A 19,536-nucleotide genomic window follows, 5' to 3' on the forward strand; every position below is an offset into this window, starting at 1 on the left:
TGGTTAAGATCCTATCTTGGATTTTTTTCGCAGGTCAGGAGGTCCCAGCTTTGCACATTATGTTTTTGACTACTGGCTTTCTTTTTTTGTAATTTCTGAACAGAAATGCCATGCCTGGGATGGAGTCTTCTGCAATTTCGTTTTTTTTTCCTCAGGTTCACAGAACCACCAGCAGTTTAAGTGACCCCTACCCAACCCTGATTATTTGCACGTGTCATCTCCCCGTGGGGAGTCATAGAACCGTCGAATCACAGAATGTGAAGGGCTTCCAGAGAATGGAAGGGACCCTAAAGGTCATCAAATCCCAATCCCCCTGCCATGGGTAGGGACACCTTCAACTAGACTAGATTGTGCAAGGCTTTATCCAATCTGGCCTTGAGCACTTTCAGGAATGGGGCATTCACAGCTTCTCTGGGCAACCTGCTCCAGCGCCTCACCTCCCTCACAGTAAAGAATTTCTTTCTAACATACATCTTAAATTTCCCCTCTTACAGTTTAATCCCCTGGCTCCTTCTCCTATCGCTGCGGCTGCTGAAGTAATGCCGCTCTGGGGGCGGTCCCGGGGCGGGGCCCGCCGGAGCTGTTCGGGGCGGCGGGTGCTGAGCGCGGCCGCTCCGCCTGGTGCAGCCGGGCGGGGCCGGCGCCTCCCCGCGCCGCGCTCGCTGGGGGTGCCCCGGGGGGAGCCGCTCCCGCCGCTCCCGCCGCCGCCCGGGGCCATGGCGGCGCTGCTGGTGCTGGTGCTGCTGGCGGCGCTGGGCGGGCGGGCCGTGCTGCCGGGCGGGCGCTGCGCGGCGCCGCTGGCCGACCTGCGCTCGCAGATCTCGGGCGTGGAGACGCTGCTGGAGGAGTTCCGCCGGCAGCTGCAGCAGGAGGAGCCGGGACCGCCGGCGACAGCGGGCGGCGGAGGGGGCGGCGGGGAGCGGTGCGGCGGAAGCGGCGGCTTCTCGGCCAGGCCCGACTCCATCATCCGCACCAAGGACTCCATCGCGGCCGGCGCCACCTTCCTGCGGGCGCCCGGCGCCGTGTCGGGCTGGCGGCAGTGCCTGGACGCCTGCTGCGCCGAGCCGCGCTGCACGCTGGCCGTGGTGCAGGGGCCCGCCCGCCCGCGGGGCACGGCGGCCGAGCCGGGCTGCTACCTCTTCAACTGCACGCACCGCGGCCGGCCCGTCTGCCGCTTCGCCCCGCACCGCGGCTACAGCTCCTACAGCCGCCGGACCGACGGTGTCGCCCCGCCGCCCACGGGTAAGCGGCTTGCGCGGCGGGAACGGCGGCGGGGAGATGGCGGCGCTCGGCGCGGGGGCGGCAGGGCCGCGGAGCCGCCCGCGGGGAGCGGGCGCCGTCCGTGAGGCTGCCCCGGCGCCGGGAAGCCGCTCCCGGGCGGTGGGGCGCTGCCGGTGGGAGGACGGGGCGAGGAGAGCCGGGCTGCGCCGTGCCATGCCGTTCGGAGGGGTTCCCTGGGCCGGGAGAGGCGGCCCGGCCGTGCCCGAGGGAACCTTACCAACGTGTATAAATACCTTAAGGGAGGGGGCTCAATAGGATGCCTCCAGGCTCTCCTTGTGGTGCCCAGCAATAGGACAAGAGGCAGCGGGCTGAAACCGATGCACAGGAAGACCCCACTGCACATGAGGAAGAACAACTTTACTGTGCGGGTAGGCACGCACTGGAACAGGTTGCCCAGAGCGAGTGTGGAGTCTCCGTCACCGGAGATACTCAAGAGCCTTCTGGACACAATCCTGTGCCATGTGCTCTAGGACAACCCTGCTTGAGCTGGGAGGTTGGATCAAATGACCCACTGTGGTCCCTTCTGACCTGTGAGGGCTTTGGGGGTGTTTGGGCTTGGGGAAACCCATCCCTGAACATCTCTGCCTCCGCAGAGCCCTTGGCGGGGCATTGTGCCAGCCAGCCGGTGGCTGGGAGCCAGGCAGTGGGATGGGCATGTTCCCTGGCCCCACACTCCCTGGGGAACCAGAGAAGTCCCAGCTCCCCGGGAACTCTGCATATTGGACACCTTCAAAAGCATGAAGTGCCTTTTTTCCCAGCTATGCCATGACCTGGGACATAGCCTGAGAGCAAGCACATGCTGTTCTTGGGGGTGCTATCCAAATGTCATTGCCTATGACAGCTTCTTACTCATTTCAATCAAGATTTTTCATGCTTAAGAACTCAAGAGCTAGACTGAAGAAGACAAGGATACCTCACCAGTAGTCCAGACACAGCATGGACGTTCTTGACAAGCACTGGAAACTAGGCCACATCAAAAGCAGCTGTTAGTTCAACTCTGAAGCATATTTAAGAGCAATATTATCCAGAGCAAGCAGCTGTAGATGAAAAGAAATCTGGATTTCTAAATTTGGAGTCTGTTTCCTAGCACCCGATTCAAAGAATTTCTTTGCCTTCCCCCACCTCCTGTTGTTAAACAGTCTCTCCCTAACTAATTTTGACTTAATTTCATTATCTCTGTGGACAGTACTTTCCCAAATGTCATCTGCATCTTACTCAGTGATAGATCTCATCTGAAGTAAATTAGTCACTGCATGCAACAGGAGGAAGACCTGGTGTTGGTGTGGGTGAGAACAGTGCCCAGATGTGCCTGCTGTTACTGCTCTCTTGGGAGGGGAGACATCAGGCTTGAGGTCCATTTAGACCTGCACGTTTCATGAAAATGTCAACCTGAATCCCCTGGAAATACGAGAGAGCCAGGGCTTGATTTGTAGAGGCATTATGATTCCTAAATATTTTTTGCAAAGTGCATGGACGGGCAGGTAGATTAGAGAGCTGCAAGGAAGGATCCCTTAGCAATAGAGATGAGGCAAGCTTAAGGTACCAGAAAAACCCAAGGTATGATTTTAACATTTTCCATAGGAGGAGTATTATTCGACAGTATTATTTATGTAGCAGCTTTGTGGTAGTTGTATTTCATAAGCCTGTATGCAGTTGCATGATATAAGGCTTAAGATGAGATTTTACATCAAAGTCACACATAATTAGGCTTCATTTTGAACTGCCTTAATTCTGTTAAAACCTATTAGGAACTAATTTAGGGTGCAGTTATGGCAGAATATAAATAGTATATTGTTCAAATGATGCTCTGTCAACTAGAAATCTTAAATTTCTTGAATTCCTTGAGTTCTTGAATTCTGGAGTTCTTAAATGCTTTGGCTTTTTGGCAGCTTTTCTGACTATCATCACTGGACTTGCAAGGCAATTTCAGTTCCTTCTCTGCAAATTGCTCTGTGTCCTGTTGGTTTTATTTAAAAGTCTGCCTTGTGGGTGATGGTGGTATTGGAAACAGGGGATTATGATTTCTTAATGCAATTACACTGGAGCTGAAACAAAGCCACAAAAGAGCATGAACTTTTACTTAAACATCTGTCAGATGTGACATAGACCAGAAGAGATAAAATTAAGATTGAATTATTTTGCTCTAGTGTTTTGTTACCGGAGCATTCTTGAATTACATTGAAAAACAATGTGGACAACAGGATGATGAAGGCACATCTTTTTTCCCTTCTGTCACTCCATGAATGAGTTTAAAAACATTTAGGAAAGAACTTTTCATTTCAAGATTTTTTTTCCATGAGGGGATAGCATTTTTTTGCTGCTCCTTTTTTTTTTTCTTTTCTTTCAGAGTACTTTTTTCTTGAGTCTTCCAGTGTTTTCTTTCTGATAATACCAAACCAACGTTTACCCACAGATGTGGTGCCCTCATAATTCCAAAATATTTCTGTGCATTGGGATACAGTGATCCCTAAGATCACTAGTGGTGAGCAATGGGAGGATTCAATATCAAGGTAAACTAATACCAAACACATTCAGGAGCTGTCAGTGAAATAACCTTTTATAACAAAACCTTCATTCAGAAAATTAGTTTGAAACTTCATTATTGGCAGGACTAGTCTGTATAAAGGATGGAGGGAGCAGAATAAATAAAAAGCAGGAATGAAAAAAAAAGCCTATTGTATTGGCTCCCTAAGAAAAAAGTGTTTCACCCCTTTTTCTAGAAAGCAGCCAGCTCCAGCATCTCAGAGGGTTGACCTGGTATTTCAGTTCCATACTGCTTATTTACATTCAACTTACATGCAAGTTGAAAGCAGAAGTAAGGAGATGATTTTTCTGCTGCCTTGTGGCTGATAGTGTTTTATTCCCATGAGTGGTGGTTGCAAGTGCCTCCTTGGAGTATGCCTCCAGTGAGTTTGTCTCCTTGGTTTTTTATGCTGCCTTCTTATTCCCCAGATTTGGAGGTGTGTCACTAAGGATCATGTATTCCATTGCTTAAAACTTTGCTGTGGCAAAAGAATCTTCAGCTCAATAGGCTGTCTCCTCCCATGCCAAATGTCTCTATCAGGCCAAATTTTCCTTTCTGCCATTGATTTACCTTTCTGAAGATGATGGAGGTTACAAGCCAAGGGTGGTGCCTCCATCCTTTGGGACCAGAGGTTTGTGTGGTCCCTCACTCATCTTTAACAGAGGGCATGAACTTCTGTGACTGACTCAATGCAACTCATGCTGCTGGAGTATAAAGTTAGTGCAGGAAGAGAGTATCCTTATTGCTTAGGGGAAGTGGGGCTTGTCTCTGCCCCTACAGGGCATTGACCAAGTCATTTAAACCAGACAAGTGACATGAAACCCCTTTCCAAGGTAGAAGCAGGGGACTGGGCTGTGCTGTTTGTGCCCTAGGTCAGTTTCTTTTCCACAGTTATTTGTAAACTAAGTAACTGTGTGAAGACTGTACGTAACTCATTTATATCAAATAAAAGTTGCCCTGGCACCATAATGATGGTTTTTTTGGGGTTTATTTTGAGGTTTTATTAACAATGAGTTTTGGGGGTTTTTTTGCACCTGGATGGTTTTTTTATAACAAAGTTCATTTTGAGAGGTGAGTGTATACAAATTAGACAAAGCTGCCTTTGTCATTGGATGAGTAAGAAGTGTTTCATACTTTCTGTTATTATAGAAAGTAGTTATTGTATGTTTTCCTAACTTTAGACATTTACCTTGAAATTTTCTATGTCTGACCTACTGGTGAAAAAACTAAGAAATAAGAATTTTGCTGTTTAGTCAGAGATAAACAGTTGTCCCACTGCTCCCATGAGCTCCAAGGTTTCAAGCATATTCTGTTGAAGAGCACGTGCAAGGAAGATTCCCCACAGTGATGGGAAAGCACCTTTCCTTGTGCAGCTCTGCCCACATGGAGTGCAGTTACAACCTTGATTTCAGTAACTGCTCTTCTGAGCATAACATCAGTGTCCTTTACAGGGTATTCTTTGCAGAGGTTGAAGAGCAGAGGACACCCTGGCACTTCAGGGTACCCAGAGAAGGAATGACACTTGAGTAGGGAACTGTAGAAAGATACAATCTTTGGGTTCGACTTTGTTAGTCTAACCCAAAATCTTGTGGTCTGATTGGCAAAAGTACTTAGTTCTCACAGTTTTAATCAATAAAGATTGTACTTTGAATATAGCAAAACAGAATAAATAAATACTCTGACAATCCTAAATATTCTGAAAATCGAGCTTGTGGTGTCTTAAATGAGGCACTTAAAATTGGTGGTGTCTGATGAATTTTAATCATCATGTGCAGTGCTTCATCAGGGTGCCCCCTTATGCTAAATCAGTCTTTCATTCCTATAATGATGTATTATAAATAGGGACTAGAAGCCTATTGAATTAAGCAGAGTGCAATAAAAGGTATAAAAAAGGTGCTGTAACTGCCATCTGTATGTAAGTCATATTTAAACCTATTTTCCTTAGTTCAGATTAAAAAAGTATATACTGATGCTAATAATCCTGTTTGTTGTATTTCTGAAACATCCAGGTACCTAGAGAGGTTTTCTATGCCATATGCTTATGATGTTAATTCCTGAAGACATCATAGGAAATTAACTAAAATAGAAGCAGATATTACTTTGCTCAACAAAATGTGCACTAACGAACATATTCCTCTTTCAGGAAGTTGCACAGAGGTGAAACAATACCTTAACCAAGAAAGAACGGTGCTTTATATAAATAATACTCAGCCTCCCCTCATAAATTACTGATCTTCTCTTTTTTGCTGAAGAAGAAGAATTTGATGAGCCCCCACAGTGTCAGGCTGGCCAGGACATTGTGCTGCAGTCACCTGTGGACTGGGTGCTTTTGGATGGCCGGGAGAGCTCCGATGACCATGGAATTGTGCACTACGAGTGGACGCTGCTGCAGGGCGACTCAGCAGTTGAAATGCAGGTACATCTGCAGCCCCCCTTGTGGCCACTTTCTTCCAGATTGGTGTGTTCAAGTTTTAAATGTACAGCTAAAAGTATTAAATATATTGGAATCTGTCTGCCAGGCACCAAAATTAGGATATCTTTACTACCTGAACATTTATTTCGCAGAAATGTAGAGCAGCCCAGGTTGGAAGGGACCTCAAAAGATCATCTGGTCCAACTGTTTGTGGGACAAGGAGCCTCAATGAGATTATTTTATCTGTCCAATCCCATCCTGAAGACCTCCAGTGAGGGAGACTACACTGTGTCCCTGGGTAGTTCCAGTGATTATTTCTAGTGGCTTACGCAGTTAATCCCTTTCCTGGATGGCATGGGACAGCCAGCAGCAAACAAGTAGATAATAATATTCCACTGGATTTGAGCTCTGCTATATTTGTGCTTGCTGCACTTCAGCTTCTGTCACCCCAGTCAGAGACCCCTCAGTAATTCAGTTACTAAAAATAATAAGGGATTTTCACCAACAGTCTGCTGTCTGTGCTTATGGAGAAGCTACAAAGAAGCATGATGAAAACCTTATGAAATATTTTATCCATACATTTTCTACTGCACTTGGATTTCAAATTACCCATGAAGAGAGCAGTTCTTCAGTTTAGTCTTTTTTGTGAGTGCTGTAGGATCAGCAGAAAAAGAAAGAATAAATGTTTCAAGTCCACAGACTCTACTCATAGTCTCTTCACAGCCCACAACATCCAGGACACGCTGGGAACTCCACCTAGAGCAGGAAGGATATGTAGAGGTGAGAGAGTGTGAAGCAAAATGAAACTTTAAGACTAGTTGCTAGATATCATCTTTATTATCAAAAACTTGTTTATTGGACCCATTGCAGCGTTATTTTCTTTAAAGAGCAATTAAATACTTTTAAAACTAATCTGTGATATAGTGACATAGAGTAAAACAAAAATTAGAATTTAATAAAAACATTTAAAGTTTATATTTTTAATATTACTCAAAGTGACTTTATAAAATACAGACAAGTCATATATCCATTCAAAGCTGTAAAATTCACATTAACCTTGGTGGCTTTTTTGTATTTGTTAACAGAAAATGAATTTGACACACATTTATGCTTAAATAAATACTTTTCCATTGTGTTCAAATGAGCAGGGATTTCTCCTACAGATATGTACCCTAGTGATTAACCATGATAATTTAAATTTTAGACTTGAATTAATAGCTGTGATTTTTTTTCATGCATTCTTCAGTTGATGTCTTTAGTGCTTTGGTTACTGCCCTGAAGTTACTGGATTTTGTGTCATTTATTCTTTGAGAATAATGTATGAATCCATAGCTACAAGGGAGATGGGAGTGTGTTTAAATAAGATAAAAGGCAGCTGTTGATTGCTTTTATGTAGCAAAGAATAAATAGAAGGCAGAAGAGGAGAAAGGACTGCTATAAAGAGATTGTATCATATTGTAGAAGGAAGCCTTTTTTTTTTTCTCATGTTGTGACTGATTATTGCTTTTTTAGGTAATTTGCTTCTCTGATTGCTACCCCTACTCTGTAGCTGCACAGCTCCTGGACACTTGGGGACCGTAATGGGTTGGGTTTGGTTGTTTTTTTTTTTATGCTGATTATCTATTTTGAGCCAAAGTTTCTGTGTAAGCAGATACAGGCCAGCATTCTTCAAGGCAGCATGAGAATAAAAAAGAAAGCACAGAGGCCACCAGGAGGAGTGGAGGACTTCTTATTCAGAAGTCGGTGGCATTTCTGTCTCTGCACTGGGAAGAGACTTGGGCTCCGTGGCTCATGAGTTTTAAATACCACATTTGCTCTCCAAACAGTCACAGTGAACAACAGCAGGTGGTTTTTAGAGCATAATAATTTCTTTAATGCATTAAAGAATGGAACTGTAAGGGGTCATACACTCCATCAGGAGGTACTCAACAGTCTGATCAGAACTGAGTGCATTCATGTAAATAGAAAAGGAAAGAAATTTCAGGTAGGAAATTTCCTCATTGAGAGGAAAAAATGTGTTTATCAATGCACATTTGGAAGGTCTATATAATAGAAGGTCTAGGACTCTGGCCATATTAATCAAAAATTCTTGTTCTCTTTCAGGCAAGAAAATTTATTTCTGTGGATCCAGGTTATATTGTCTACAGACTAACTTGATAAAGAGCAAAAGGCCAATATTTTAATGTCTATCCTCTAAAATTACATTTCTAATTACTCAAAAAATGATTTAAATGTACGTGACCATTTGTTCTCCATTTGTGTGTTGAGATTCACTGCTCCAGGTAACTGAGTAGATCATGACAACATAAACTGAACATTGTGGGTTTTTTTACAAATGGATGCAAAAAAAAAAAGAAATAGATGAAATGTTACATGCTGAAATACATGCTTGAATAGGCTGACTAGACTGCAGGAAGTATTTAATCTTATTCCTGGAAGGTCATGGGTGGATCCATTGTGCCAATATGGTTTTTTACTCAGGTGCCACAGCCAGGAACACTGAAACTGTCCCACATTCAGGAAGGAGGGTACATTTTCCAGCTAACCGTGACAGACACTGCAGGTCAGCGGAGCTCTGACAACGTCTCTGTGACCATCCTGCCCATGGTTCATTCTGCGGCAGGTGAGAAAATGGCTGGGGCTGTTTCCTCCTCTGTGACACCCAGGGTATGGTACTCAGAGCAGAGCAAGTGTCTTGTAAAGGTAAAAATGTTATTCTCCATTTTCAGTGTTTTATTTGCCCTTGCTCATTACATAATGACATATCTTTCAGCTTTGAATCTCTCTTTCAAAGTGAGGAAACAAGCAAGCATCACTTGCCTGTTAGAGCAATAATACTTTCAGGTGCTGAGTATTTATCCCTCTACTGCTAATAAGCATTCAGGATTGGAAGAGTGAAATATTGACACAGGCATCATGTGCATTGTAACAGTCAGATGGTTTTGGCATCGTGACAGGGCTTGTGCTATAGGGAAGACCCAGTTGAAATTACTTAATAGTATGTTTGAGGCAGACTAAGAATAGCAATAACCTGCATATGTAGTCTGAAAGTTGATATGGTTTTTTGTTTTAATGCATTTAAGTTTTTCTTTCTGATGGTTGTTATTGAAGCCTTAGGCTACTGGGGAAGCTGAAACTGGAACTGACCCATCATTTCTGAACTCTGAGCTTCAGAAACATGTGAAAAGCATAAAAGGTAGAAAGTAAGTTATATTTCAGTGGCTGTCAGTCCTGCTCTTAAATGTAATAACTTCTAATTACATTGTAATTAATAAGTTGCTAGTGCAGATCTGCTGCTCTGGCACAAAGTTAAATAGCATTATCGCCATGTTTAGCAGAACCAGTGAAAATCTTGCTCTGCCTCAGCACAATATCTCTATGTGAGAGGGTAATCCCTGTGGCAATAAGCTGTTATTAAGAAAAAATCTGCTTAATAATGCCTGTGTTCCAGTAATGGATGATAGAGTTGTGTTCATTAATATTTAATTCAGCTAAAGCAGCCAGAGAGGTTTGCTGCTTTGTTTATTTGCTGCTGTGGGTATCTGGGGTATCTTTTGTATGGACCACATAGGGGATTTGCTGTCTTCTTTATTTTTCTAATTCCCCAGCTACATTAGCAATTCAAGTGCTACTGCTGTAGCCAGACCAGTTCTTGATGCCTTAATACCTGCAAGATCAGTGCTATTACTAGTGCTGAAGTTCAGGAGATGCATTTTCAGATTTTAGGGGTTTTAAACAGTTGTCTGCATTCCTGGCATCGTTCCCTTAGCCTGGTGCATGGTTTGGTACACAGCAGGATAACAACCAAAGGCTGTGCTCCCTTATGCAAATTGATTTGCTCTTACAACACTAATCAAGCACTGAACTTGATAGTGCTTTACAAAGTGATGAACTGCGCTGCTTTTGGAAAGACAAGCACAGATGTAAACAATTGATAGTTACAGAATCAGAATGGGTTTCAGGAAAGCTTTGAGTACGCAAAATGGGACATCCAGGGATGGATGTATTGTCCATTTCCAGGGGAATCTAAATGTTAAAGCAGGCAGCAGTCAGTTCTTTCTGGTGAAAGTAATTTGTGAGAATGTGACCTAGTCCTATTTTGGTCTGTGCTGTATTGAAGTCACTGGATGCTGATGTCAATAAATGATGAGCATTCTTTGAGTATTTTAATTACGTTGCAAAAAATATGCCATAAGATCCCATATGGCCCAAATGTGTGCATATAAAGCAATGTATTGGTGTTGAATGGATATGTAGTAGGAATTATGTGTCGGAGGGATGCAGTTACAGCCGCAGAGATTTCATTTATTCATTTTCAGGACTGGTTCTGCATCCTTTAAGCCTAGGAAGATCTCCTTTCAGCTTAGGCCAGCAGAATTCAAAGCACTGTAAGGGTGCTGCACAAGGTGTAAGGTGCAACAGGCTCCAGGTTGAGTATTCCTGTAACTAACAGATTACCAGGCTAGTGATGAAGGTGCCAGGAACAGCTATTGCCTGTATTTGCTTCTGAGTCAATACGATGTCACACAGCTGAGTCTGGACTTTGTGCCTTGTTCATGGTGCTTCTTGATATAGCGTGGTTTTGCTTTTTCCTCCATGCTGCAGAGTTTAGTCACTGACTCAGTATTTACTCCTTGGATTTCTCTTTTGGTAATTTGGGAATTGTTTCTCAACAGCCTGTGTTGGGGTTTGCTCTCGCTACCAGTTCATCTGTGATGATGGCTGCTGCATTGACATCACGTTTGCGTGCGATGGTGTGAGGCAGTGTCCTGATGGATCAGACGAGACTTTCTGCCAGAACCGTAAGTGTGCCAGGCCACAGTGGCACAGCAGACTGTGAGAGTAACCACAGCCTCAGTGACCAAAGGGGAACTGCCACTTCTGGGGCCTCTCTCCCTGTGAGCAAGCAGTTTGCTCCCAGTCTTTCATTGGAATTAGCACATGGGAAGCTTTAATATTTGCATACTCAGGTGCTCAGAAATTTTATTCAAAGCATATTAAAACTGTCAAAGGTCCCTAAGTGACAGGTTTTGTGTTCATCAGTTAAAAGATCGGCTTTGCACTTGTGTGATGATTCTGGAGACAAGAACTGTGGTCTCTGTGTGAAAAGGTGTCTCAGAGGTACCCTTCACTGTGCTGTTCGACACCTTGCAAGAATCTGAAAAACACTGTGGACACACATGGGAACCAATTGATTCACCATCATGCTGTTTGCTTTTGTTAGTCATCCAGGCTCAGCTAAGTGAGCCAAACCCACCAGAGGGTGAATGGGCACAATGGCTAACCACTCTTTCATAGTATTTTAGTTGCTGGATTTCACTGTAGGGGTCGTGAGTGTACTCTTGCAAGCGAGTGTTAGGTATCTGTGACTCACATTTCATCATATCTGTGAACCTGAGGAAGTTGTTCACTCTGCCTCAAGGCCCATCTTGGACAGTCTTCCTTAAGAACACTTCCATTCCCTTGTTGTACAAACGTTTTTTTTGTATATTGTACAAAAATTTTTGTTTCTGTTAACAGTAAGCTCGGGTCGGAAGACGGTGACACATGCAGCTCTTGGCGCTACCCAGCAAAGGACTGCAGGACTGACTGAAAACACAGAGGAAAACTCTGCAGTGAACACCCTGAAAGCCACTGCCAGAAATCAACCACTTCTCTCAGTGGATGCAGACATGTCTAACCAATCGCTTTCTCAGGGACCAAAGAAACAAATCAGTGGATTTGTGCCCGGTAAGAATTGAATCTGTTTCAATAAACCCTCCTCCTTAAAGAAAGGAAGTGTCTTGCACCTTAAATTTAATTTGTCTTTTGGTGTCTAGCTAAAAGGAAAAAAAAATCAAATACAAATAAATAAAAAAGAAACCTGTAATAATGAAGTTCTAAGTAGGTTTTGATTTATTATTGTTAAGTTTGTTTTATACTAGGTGCAAAAAGAAAGTTGAAATGTAGGAATGCTAGAGAAATAATACAAAATAAGTCTAAGGAACAAAATGTGCAGTGAACTAAACAAATATTCTGCCACAGGTTCAGCTGTGTAGGCTGATGTATTCTCTAGGGGAGTACTTCAGGAGCACATAATAAAGTACTGTTCAGCTTTGGTGGGAGTAATTGCTTTTCGCCTGGTGCTAAGTATTATTTCTCCCTCTCTTTTTTTTTTTTTTTTTTTTCCCTGAACTAATATCTTTACTATTTATGGGCTTTTTTGTTTCTAAACTCTGTCTCCAGGGCAGGATCAGTCTTTCATCATTGTAGAAAATTCTCAGGCTTTGGTAACAAGCTACCTGAGGTGCACGTGTACAGGTCCTCAGTATTGTTCTGCACAATGGCTGCAAGCCTGTAGTGAGTCACTGTGTGATGTTACAGGCACAGCCCCAGCCCCGGCCTTGGTAAACCTTCAGAAGCTGCAATGAAATTGATGTGTCTTTTAAGGTTCATGCTGATGAATTAAAAGTATCTGAAATGGCAATTATATGAAAGCAAAACTGTGTGCACAGAGCCTCGAATCTATACAAACCCCCACTTTTATTTCTTTATAGTTTAGAGTGATTCATGTGCCCCAAGACACAGCTTTGTTTTCCAGCTGCAACAGAGCAGTGCTCAGTGCCCTCTGCTGTCGGCTCTGGAAAAGGGCACTGCCCTGGCTGGCACCTGGGTGTTCCCTTCAGGGTACTTGTACTTCATCTGTGGAGTGCAGGAGGAGTGAAAACTCCACAAAGGGAACACTCTGTGAACACTCGGCAAAGGAAGTGAAAACAATGCTGTCAAGAATTTGATGGCCTCAGTGAATTTGTGGGGTGGGGACTGACAGCAAAATCCTGTCCCAAATGTTTTCCCCTTTTCTGGCAATATAGATGACCTCTAGATGACTCCTCACTGCTGACTAAAATTCTGAAGTCTGCTTCAAACCCTTCTCACTCACATAGTCTTGAGTGACACCTGATATGGGGCCACCCTAACTGAACATCAAACTTCCAAAGGGATTTGCAGGCTCCAGTGGGAAGTCAGCTGCTAAGTAGGTCTCAAAAATCATTTGGCTTGTGAATCCAGGCATAAAACCAGAACTGAGGTCACCGCCTTCAGCAATTGATAATCAAGGGAAGTACAATGCAGAAGCATTTTTGCATAATCATTTTCTATGTTTACCCATTGCACAGTAATTTGCTTGCACCAGTTTTGCTCTAAAGGTAGCCTTTTGCACAGCAGTACACAAGCAAAGAAGAAGATGCTTAGTAAATAAAGAAGTGTGATGGAGCTTCAGTGATTAGTGTACAACCAGTACCTGTTGTAATCCTCTAATTTTCAACAAGCAAGATTTCAAGCTGTTTTAATTCTTGTGGGTTTAATTTTTTTTTTGACAGGGCTCAGTCAAAATTTAATATTAGATTCTTAATTATTTCCCTGTGTAATAAAAGGATCCAGTCTTTACTGACCAGGAGCCCAATACTTCTAACCACAAAAAGCATCAAACAGCTCAGGGAGGTTTAAAATCGTCTACGGATCAATTCCAGTTAGGGTGCATGGGGTGAGACATGAAGAGGTGCTAGATGGGTCTGAAAGGCAGAAACTGCCAAAAACTGCTCTGCCAAACCCTGCTCTGAGCTGCTGTATTCTCCTGCAGACACTGAAACTTCATAGAGTCCCATGCTGTGCATTAATGATTCACAGAGGTCCAGAGAGGCTCAAGTCCTGCCCCACTGGGAAGCACCACAGCCTTTATGAAGTTGGAAAGACAGGCATCTAACCTATTCCTTAAAATCCACCCAGATCCATTAATTAGACTTCCCTCCCCCACTGCCATCTCAGGGAGGTTACAGACCAAATCTAATAATTATGTGATACAAAAATGAGAGGCACAGAAATACTGGAGCAGCTCCATAAAGCTCATCTGGAAATGTGTCCAGGAGGGCAGTAATGCGAGATGCATTTTTGAGAAGAGGTAAGCAATGCTTAGCAGAAATCATACCAGCAGCCTCAAAAGTTCAGCAATTCCACTGGCAGAAATCCAAATCCTGTTCTGGGAGGGATTGTCTCCTGCTGCTGGTGCCAAGGTAGAACCTCTGCCTCTGAATCACTGTAAAGGTCTTTGTTGCACTGAGGCAATCATGTTCCTGTTGGCCTGGAGCTGACATTGCAAACATCCTGGCTTCTTAGACACTATTTTACATAAATTTTGAAAATAAGCTTTAGTGGTTTTAATGTCACTGTGGTGAAAAGCTGTCTACTTAAGATACATATATGAGGATATGGCTTTACAGGTTCTGGCTTTTCACTTGCAAGTGCTCCATTCGGGGCCACATTTTTCTTAATTCTCAGCTGACAGTTTCAGATCATCATGGAAATAGAATCCATGGAAAGGAAAACGTGATGCTCTTAAATTAGGTGACTGCAGGCAAAGTGAAGGTTTTACCTACTAGAGACAGCAAATTTATCTTTTGTCCTTTTCTCCAAAGGAGCTGGACTAAGTTGTAATGTTTTGGACTGTGAGATAGTTCCTGGTAGCAGATATAGGAGCTTTCTACTTATGAGGGTGATACTTAAGGGAAATTCCTTCTAGAACCCATTTTCTTTTAATAGATTGTCTGTTCCAAATTTCTTTTAACCTTCCTTACAGTGGCCCTTCATGCTTAACTCTGACTTGATTCAAGCTTTTTAAGGATTTACACTGAAGTGTGAAAATATGCTAGTCCAAGTTAAGGACTGTTTAAAACTTCTGCCTGACCTAACAGGGGATCTATTCAAAGTAAAGTGAAAAAAACCCACAACCAACCAATACAAAACCCAAAAATCATTGGTTGTTTACAATGGATAAACCTTTTTTTGCACTCCTGCCTTTTCAGTGGGATTCCTCTACAGCAGGGCAAGTCCAGGGGAACACCAAGTCTGACTTTGGGATAACCCCCTCAGGCACTCAGGGCACTGAGTCTTCTGCAACAGACCCATGGTCTACTTTTGCCCAAGCTGAAAAGCCAAACATTTTCTTTCATAAGTCCAGAGTGGATGGAGGAAAAGGCATTTGACATCAATGAAAGAGTCTTTTCTCTCTCTGCAGTCATGTTTCCATGGCAGTAAAGTTACCCAGACTGCATCTCCTGCAAAGGCCAGCGCAGCATTTCTGCATGGCTGCCTCCAAATAGCCCCAGTGTCCTTCTCCAGGGGAGTTCTCAAGCCTAGCTGCATATTCTGGCAGTCCTGATCTTGCAGATGAATATAGAAAACATTCAGTAGCAGCACAGCACTCTGGAGTGAGCAGGGGGCTGGTTTCTTAGCAGCAGTGGCCAGTAGCAAACACAGTCGTGCGGATGGGTTGAATCCGTGAGCAGCCTGAAGATTTTGCACTCCCCAGCACAGCCAAGCCAAGTGTATAAATCACCATAACAGCTTTGCATTCCCCTGGCACAGGGCCTCTGTCTGTCCCAGGCTGCCCGTGCAGTGCTGTTTGAGGCTGGCATTACAACATTTGACTGAGTGCCCAAGCCTTAGTCATGTTTTTACTGCAGAGGCACCCACAGCAGTAGCCGTAGCCTAGCTCTGTAATTTAGGGTAATTGGAAAGGGCTGTAAGTGGCAATTTCCTCAGAGTAGACTAGAAAATCAAGAGGAAGTGAAAACCACATTAAAGCCTTGTAAAATGCTTTATGCCAGGCTCCTAAACTTCTTTGGGGAAATTGCTCTTTGTGTTCTAGAGATAACAGATAACATATTGAGCAGCATTGATAGTCTCTCCAGTCATGTAAGAACAGCCACAAGGCCTAGCAAAACAGCACAAGTCCTGCACGCTTTATTGAAAGGATTCAATTCTTCTACCCTTCCAAAAATTTCCCACTAAACTTTTCTCCTTATTTGCCAAATTTCTTTACAAGCAGTTGACTTAAATATTCCCTTTATTTAAATGGCAGGGAAACAATTTTCTAAAACAGGCATTTAGATGCAGGCTGGAGCAGCTCTTAAAAAGAGCTGATGTCTTCTGGGTATTTCCAAAATAAAGACAAATACTCATTTAGTTTAATTCAGGAAAAACAGCTGCTGGTTTTGGTGTCAGTTAACACTCAGGTGGTCCTGTGCATCTCTGACACCATTTGGGTATTTTAAGGCCAGTACATTCACTGTTAGGATTTTTCCAAGCCCACTTCACATGCCAGGACAACATCAGGAGCCCAGCAAGGAGAGGGCCGTGGCTTTTTCTGCAGCATTCCCTGTGGATCAAGTCAGTGTTTATGCACCCCAGCCAAAATAGCAGGGCAGTAAAGCCACAGCCTGGGAGGCTGCCTTCTGCCTTGGAGTGGGAGCATTAGCATGGACTTTCCTGACAGTACCAATGAACCAATTTAGGCTTTAATTAGCAGTCATGTGCATCTGCTGCTGCCACTGCCAGGGACACCTTCTGCAGCTCTTCAGAGCTGGTGCTGGTGGGTGGGACTTACACACAGTGCATGTTCCTAGCTAATTGACTTGAACACTTCCTTAGCACCCACCACTACATGTAATTGCAATTACAACATTTCACATCCATATTCTACAGATTTTGCAGCATAGTGTGTTTCTGCTAGCTCTGTAACAGTTCTCAAGGCTGCCAGCAAATGTATCACAGCACAGTCAAAGTGTCCTTGCTTTTAGTTGAGATGCACTGTGGTTTGGGATGTAAAATTGAATTTAAATTTTAGCTTCAGTTTCACATTATTTCAAAAATTCAAGTCATACAGTTGAAGTCAGAAGTTCTCAAACTGTTCTTTTGTTTGTTTTTTTCCCATAAGTTTAAGCACTTCACATTATTTAATACTAGTATCCTGTGGATAAGATTTCCTAGTTGCTGAACTGCAGTATTTCTTTATCTTGCTTGATTTTGTGCAGATAACAGTTCCTCAGGGAAAAGAACAGATGATAAAAATGGGGATGGCATAATGATGCCAAAGAGAGATCAGCTTGGAGGCGGTCGCCCAGTCCCAGAAACAGGTAAGACCAACCCTGTGAATTAATTTTGAATTACATCAGTTTTTCAGTCAGGTGGTATAGATACAGATAAAGTGGTCAAGAATTGAATAATGTACTTACATATTCTGAACTGTCCCTAACATGATCTTGCAGTTTAGTTTCATAGTATGTTCCAATCACTAACATCTAAGTGGTAGACTAGCTGCATTTTTAAAGAAAAATTTCAGGTTTTCTCTACCAGTGTCTCACTGTGTTAAATAAAATGTGATTTCTCTTGACCTCATTGTAGGTGCTGTGTTACCCTTAGCCTTAGGCTTGGCAATCACTGCTTTGCTGCTGCTTATGGTTGCTTGCAGACTGCGCTTAGTGAAACAGAAGCTCAAAAAAGCCCGACCCATTACATCTGAAGAGTCCGATTACCTCATCAATGGGATGTATCTCTAAAACCTGGATTTGGGTCAGTTGTTCTCTCCCCTTTCTCCTGTGTCCATGAATCTCTGCCTCTATAAAAGGACCAAAATCCTTAGTTTATTTTCAAGTGTAGAAGAAGCCTATGAGATGAAGAACATACTCTTCCCCTTTGGTGATAATATAAAAAGCGGGTAGATGATGTTGCTCAGAAAATAAGAAACGTTCAGGCTCTGGAGAGTAGCTCTAGTTGATTGATGTGCAGAAGACATTGAAAGGTGGGGAGACCACAAACTGGATGTGGGGTGCCCATGCCCTCCCCACAGCAGATGGGGTCTCAGCCAGGGCTGAGTGCACCCCAGGGCCCGTGCACTGGGGCAGCCAAGGCTCCACAGCCCGGCTGTGTTGGCCAAGGAGTGGGGGGAAGCCTGTGCCATCCTGCTCTTCTCAGTGCTGCCACCACTGTGGGGACCCGGATGCTCCAGCCAGCCGGATCCTTCACCGTCCTGCAGAGACCAGTTGTGTTCTTTCCACCTGATGCACTGGGAGTATTTTCATTAAAGAATGTGTCTTGCTTTGTTAATTAAAAGCAGTGGCTATCCAGGCACCAGCTTTTGCAAAGAAAATTGGGATTTAAGGAAGAAAGCCTGTTATTTCCACTTGGTTTAAATCTCTGTGCTGCTAGCAGCCAGCCATGCTTGCTAAATGCTGAAATGAAAAAATGCAGCTCCTCAGTGGATGAGCTTGGACTTCCCAGTGCTCAACCGCAGTCGTGTACTGCTGCCTGAAGAAGCTGTGGGTGCCCCATCACTGGCAATGTTCAAGGCCAGGCTGGATGGAGCCCTGAGCAACCTGGTCTAGTGGAAGGTGTCCCTGCCCTGGCAGGGGGCTTGGAGCTAAATGATCTTTAAGGTCCTTTCAAACCCAAACCCCTCTGTGATTCCATGTACAATCCTAGAGCAATGTCTCTCCCTGGAGCTCAGGGCTTGTTCAGCCTTTTCCACATGCAGCCCACCACCCTCACACAGTGCGAGAACAGCACACAGCAGTTTCTACCCAAGATGATGGAATGTAGGATTCCTGCTGGTTATCCCATAGCTCCCTGCAAAGCTTGAAAGCTTCAGTGATCTGCCCTCACCCCAGAAAAATTCTCATAGAATTAGAGCAAGTAATTGATATGTGTGAGTGAACTGCAGATGTGTTACCAGTAAAATGTGTACAGTACATGTTATATATACATATATATACACACACACTGTGCTGTCTGTCTTGTTTGGCTGTCCCAAGGACGTCACATTCCTCATGGGTCTCAATAAAACCAGAGTCAAATGAGGCATGCATTGTTTTGTATGTTGTCTTTTGTACTTCAGTAACTTTGAGTCAGCAAGAATATTGCCATGGTATACAAATAGTTCCTCAAGTAATTTGTTCTTGATTACTTTATGTAAAATAGCTCTAATAAACCGATTCTATTCTTATATTTATTGCATTGTCTTTCGTTTCCATTGCCAGCTAAATTCTGTGCTACAAGACTGCATCATGAGACCAGACAGAATTTCTTTCTCCTTTCTGTGAAACAGCCTTACAAGAAGCTGGAATGTGTATGGTGGGGGAAGTTGTTGAGGTACTTGTTTCAGGGAGCCAGAGAAGGAAGGGCATCTGCCTGTGTGACCTGTCTCTCGAGCAGTGCTTGAGCTGAGCAGGACAGTGGTTGCAGAGCTGGCTGTGCCAGCCACTCAGGGAATCTGGTTGCCAGTGCTCCTTGCTCCTGCCACATGAGGCAAAGTCTGGTTGTTTGTAGTTCAGTGTTACAGCGGGGCCAGGAGAGCATCTGAGGATGCTGCCCTTTTCCGGTTTGGAGTACAGTCTCTCTTCCATCCCAGCCCCCAGAAGACATGGCAAATAGCACAAGACCCAAAAGGCCACATTTTAAATACAGCCTTCTAGGGAAGACTCACTGCCCATTTGGTTGGGGTCCTATT

The 19,536-nt window shown here is 43.9% G+C and overlaps 1 protein-coding gene across 1 annotated transcript; it reads left to right on the top strand.

Moving 5' to 3' along the window:
- The first annotated feature begins 539 nt into the window (after window positions 1-539).
- Window positions 540-19,032, top strand: LRP11 (LDL receptor related protein 11). Its single transcript, XM_059467667.1, has 7 exons — window positions 540-1,242; window positions 6,058-6,221; window positions 8,700-8,841; window positions 10,895-11,020; window positions 11,739-11,948; window positions 17,066-17,167; window positions 17,436-19,032. The coding sequence occupies exons 1-7, from the start codon at window positions 540-542 to the stop codon at window positions 17,588-17,590; spliced, it is 1,602 nt and encodes a 533-aa protein (XP_059323650.1). The 3' UTR covers window positions 17,591-19,032.
- Window positions 19,033-19,536: the final 504 nt, after the last annotated feature.

The sequence above is a fragment of the Ammospiza nelsoni genome, chromosome 3, assembly GCF_027579445.1.
Source record: "Ammospiza nelsoni isolate bAmmNel1 chromosome 3, bAmmNel1.pri, whole genome shotgun sequence".
Lineage (NCBI taxonomy): Eukaryota > Metazoa > Chordata > Aves > Passeriformes > Passerellidae > Ammospiza > Ammospiza nelsoni.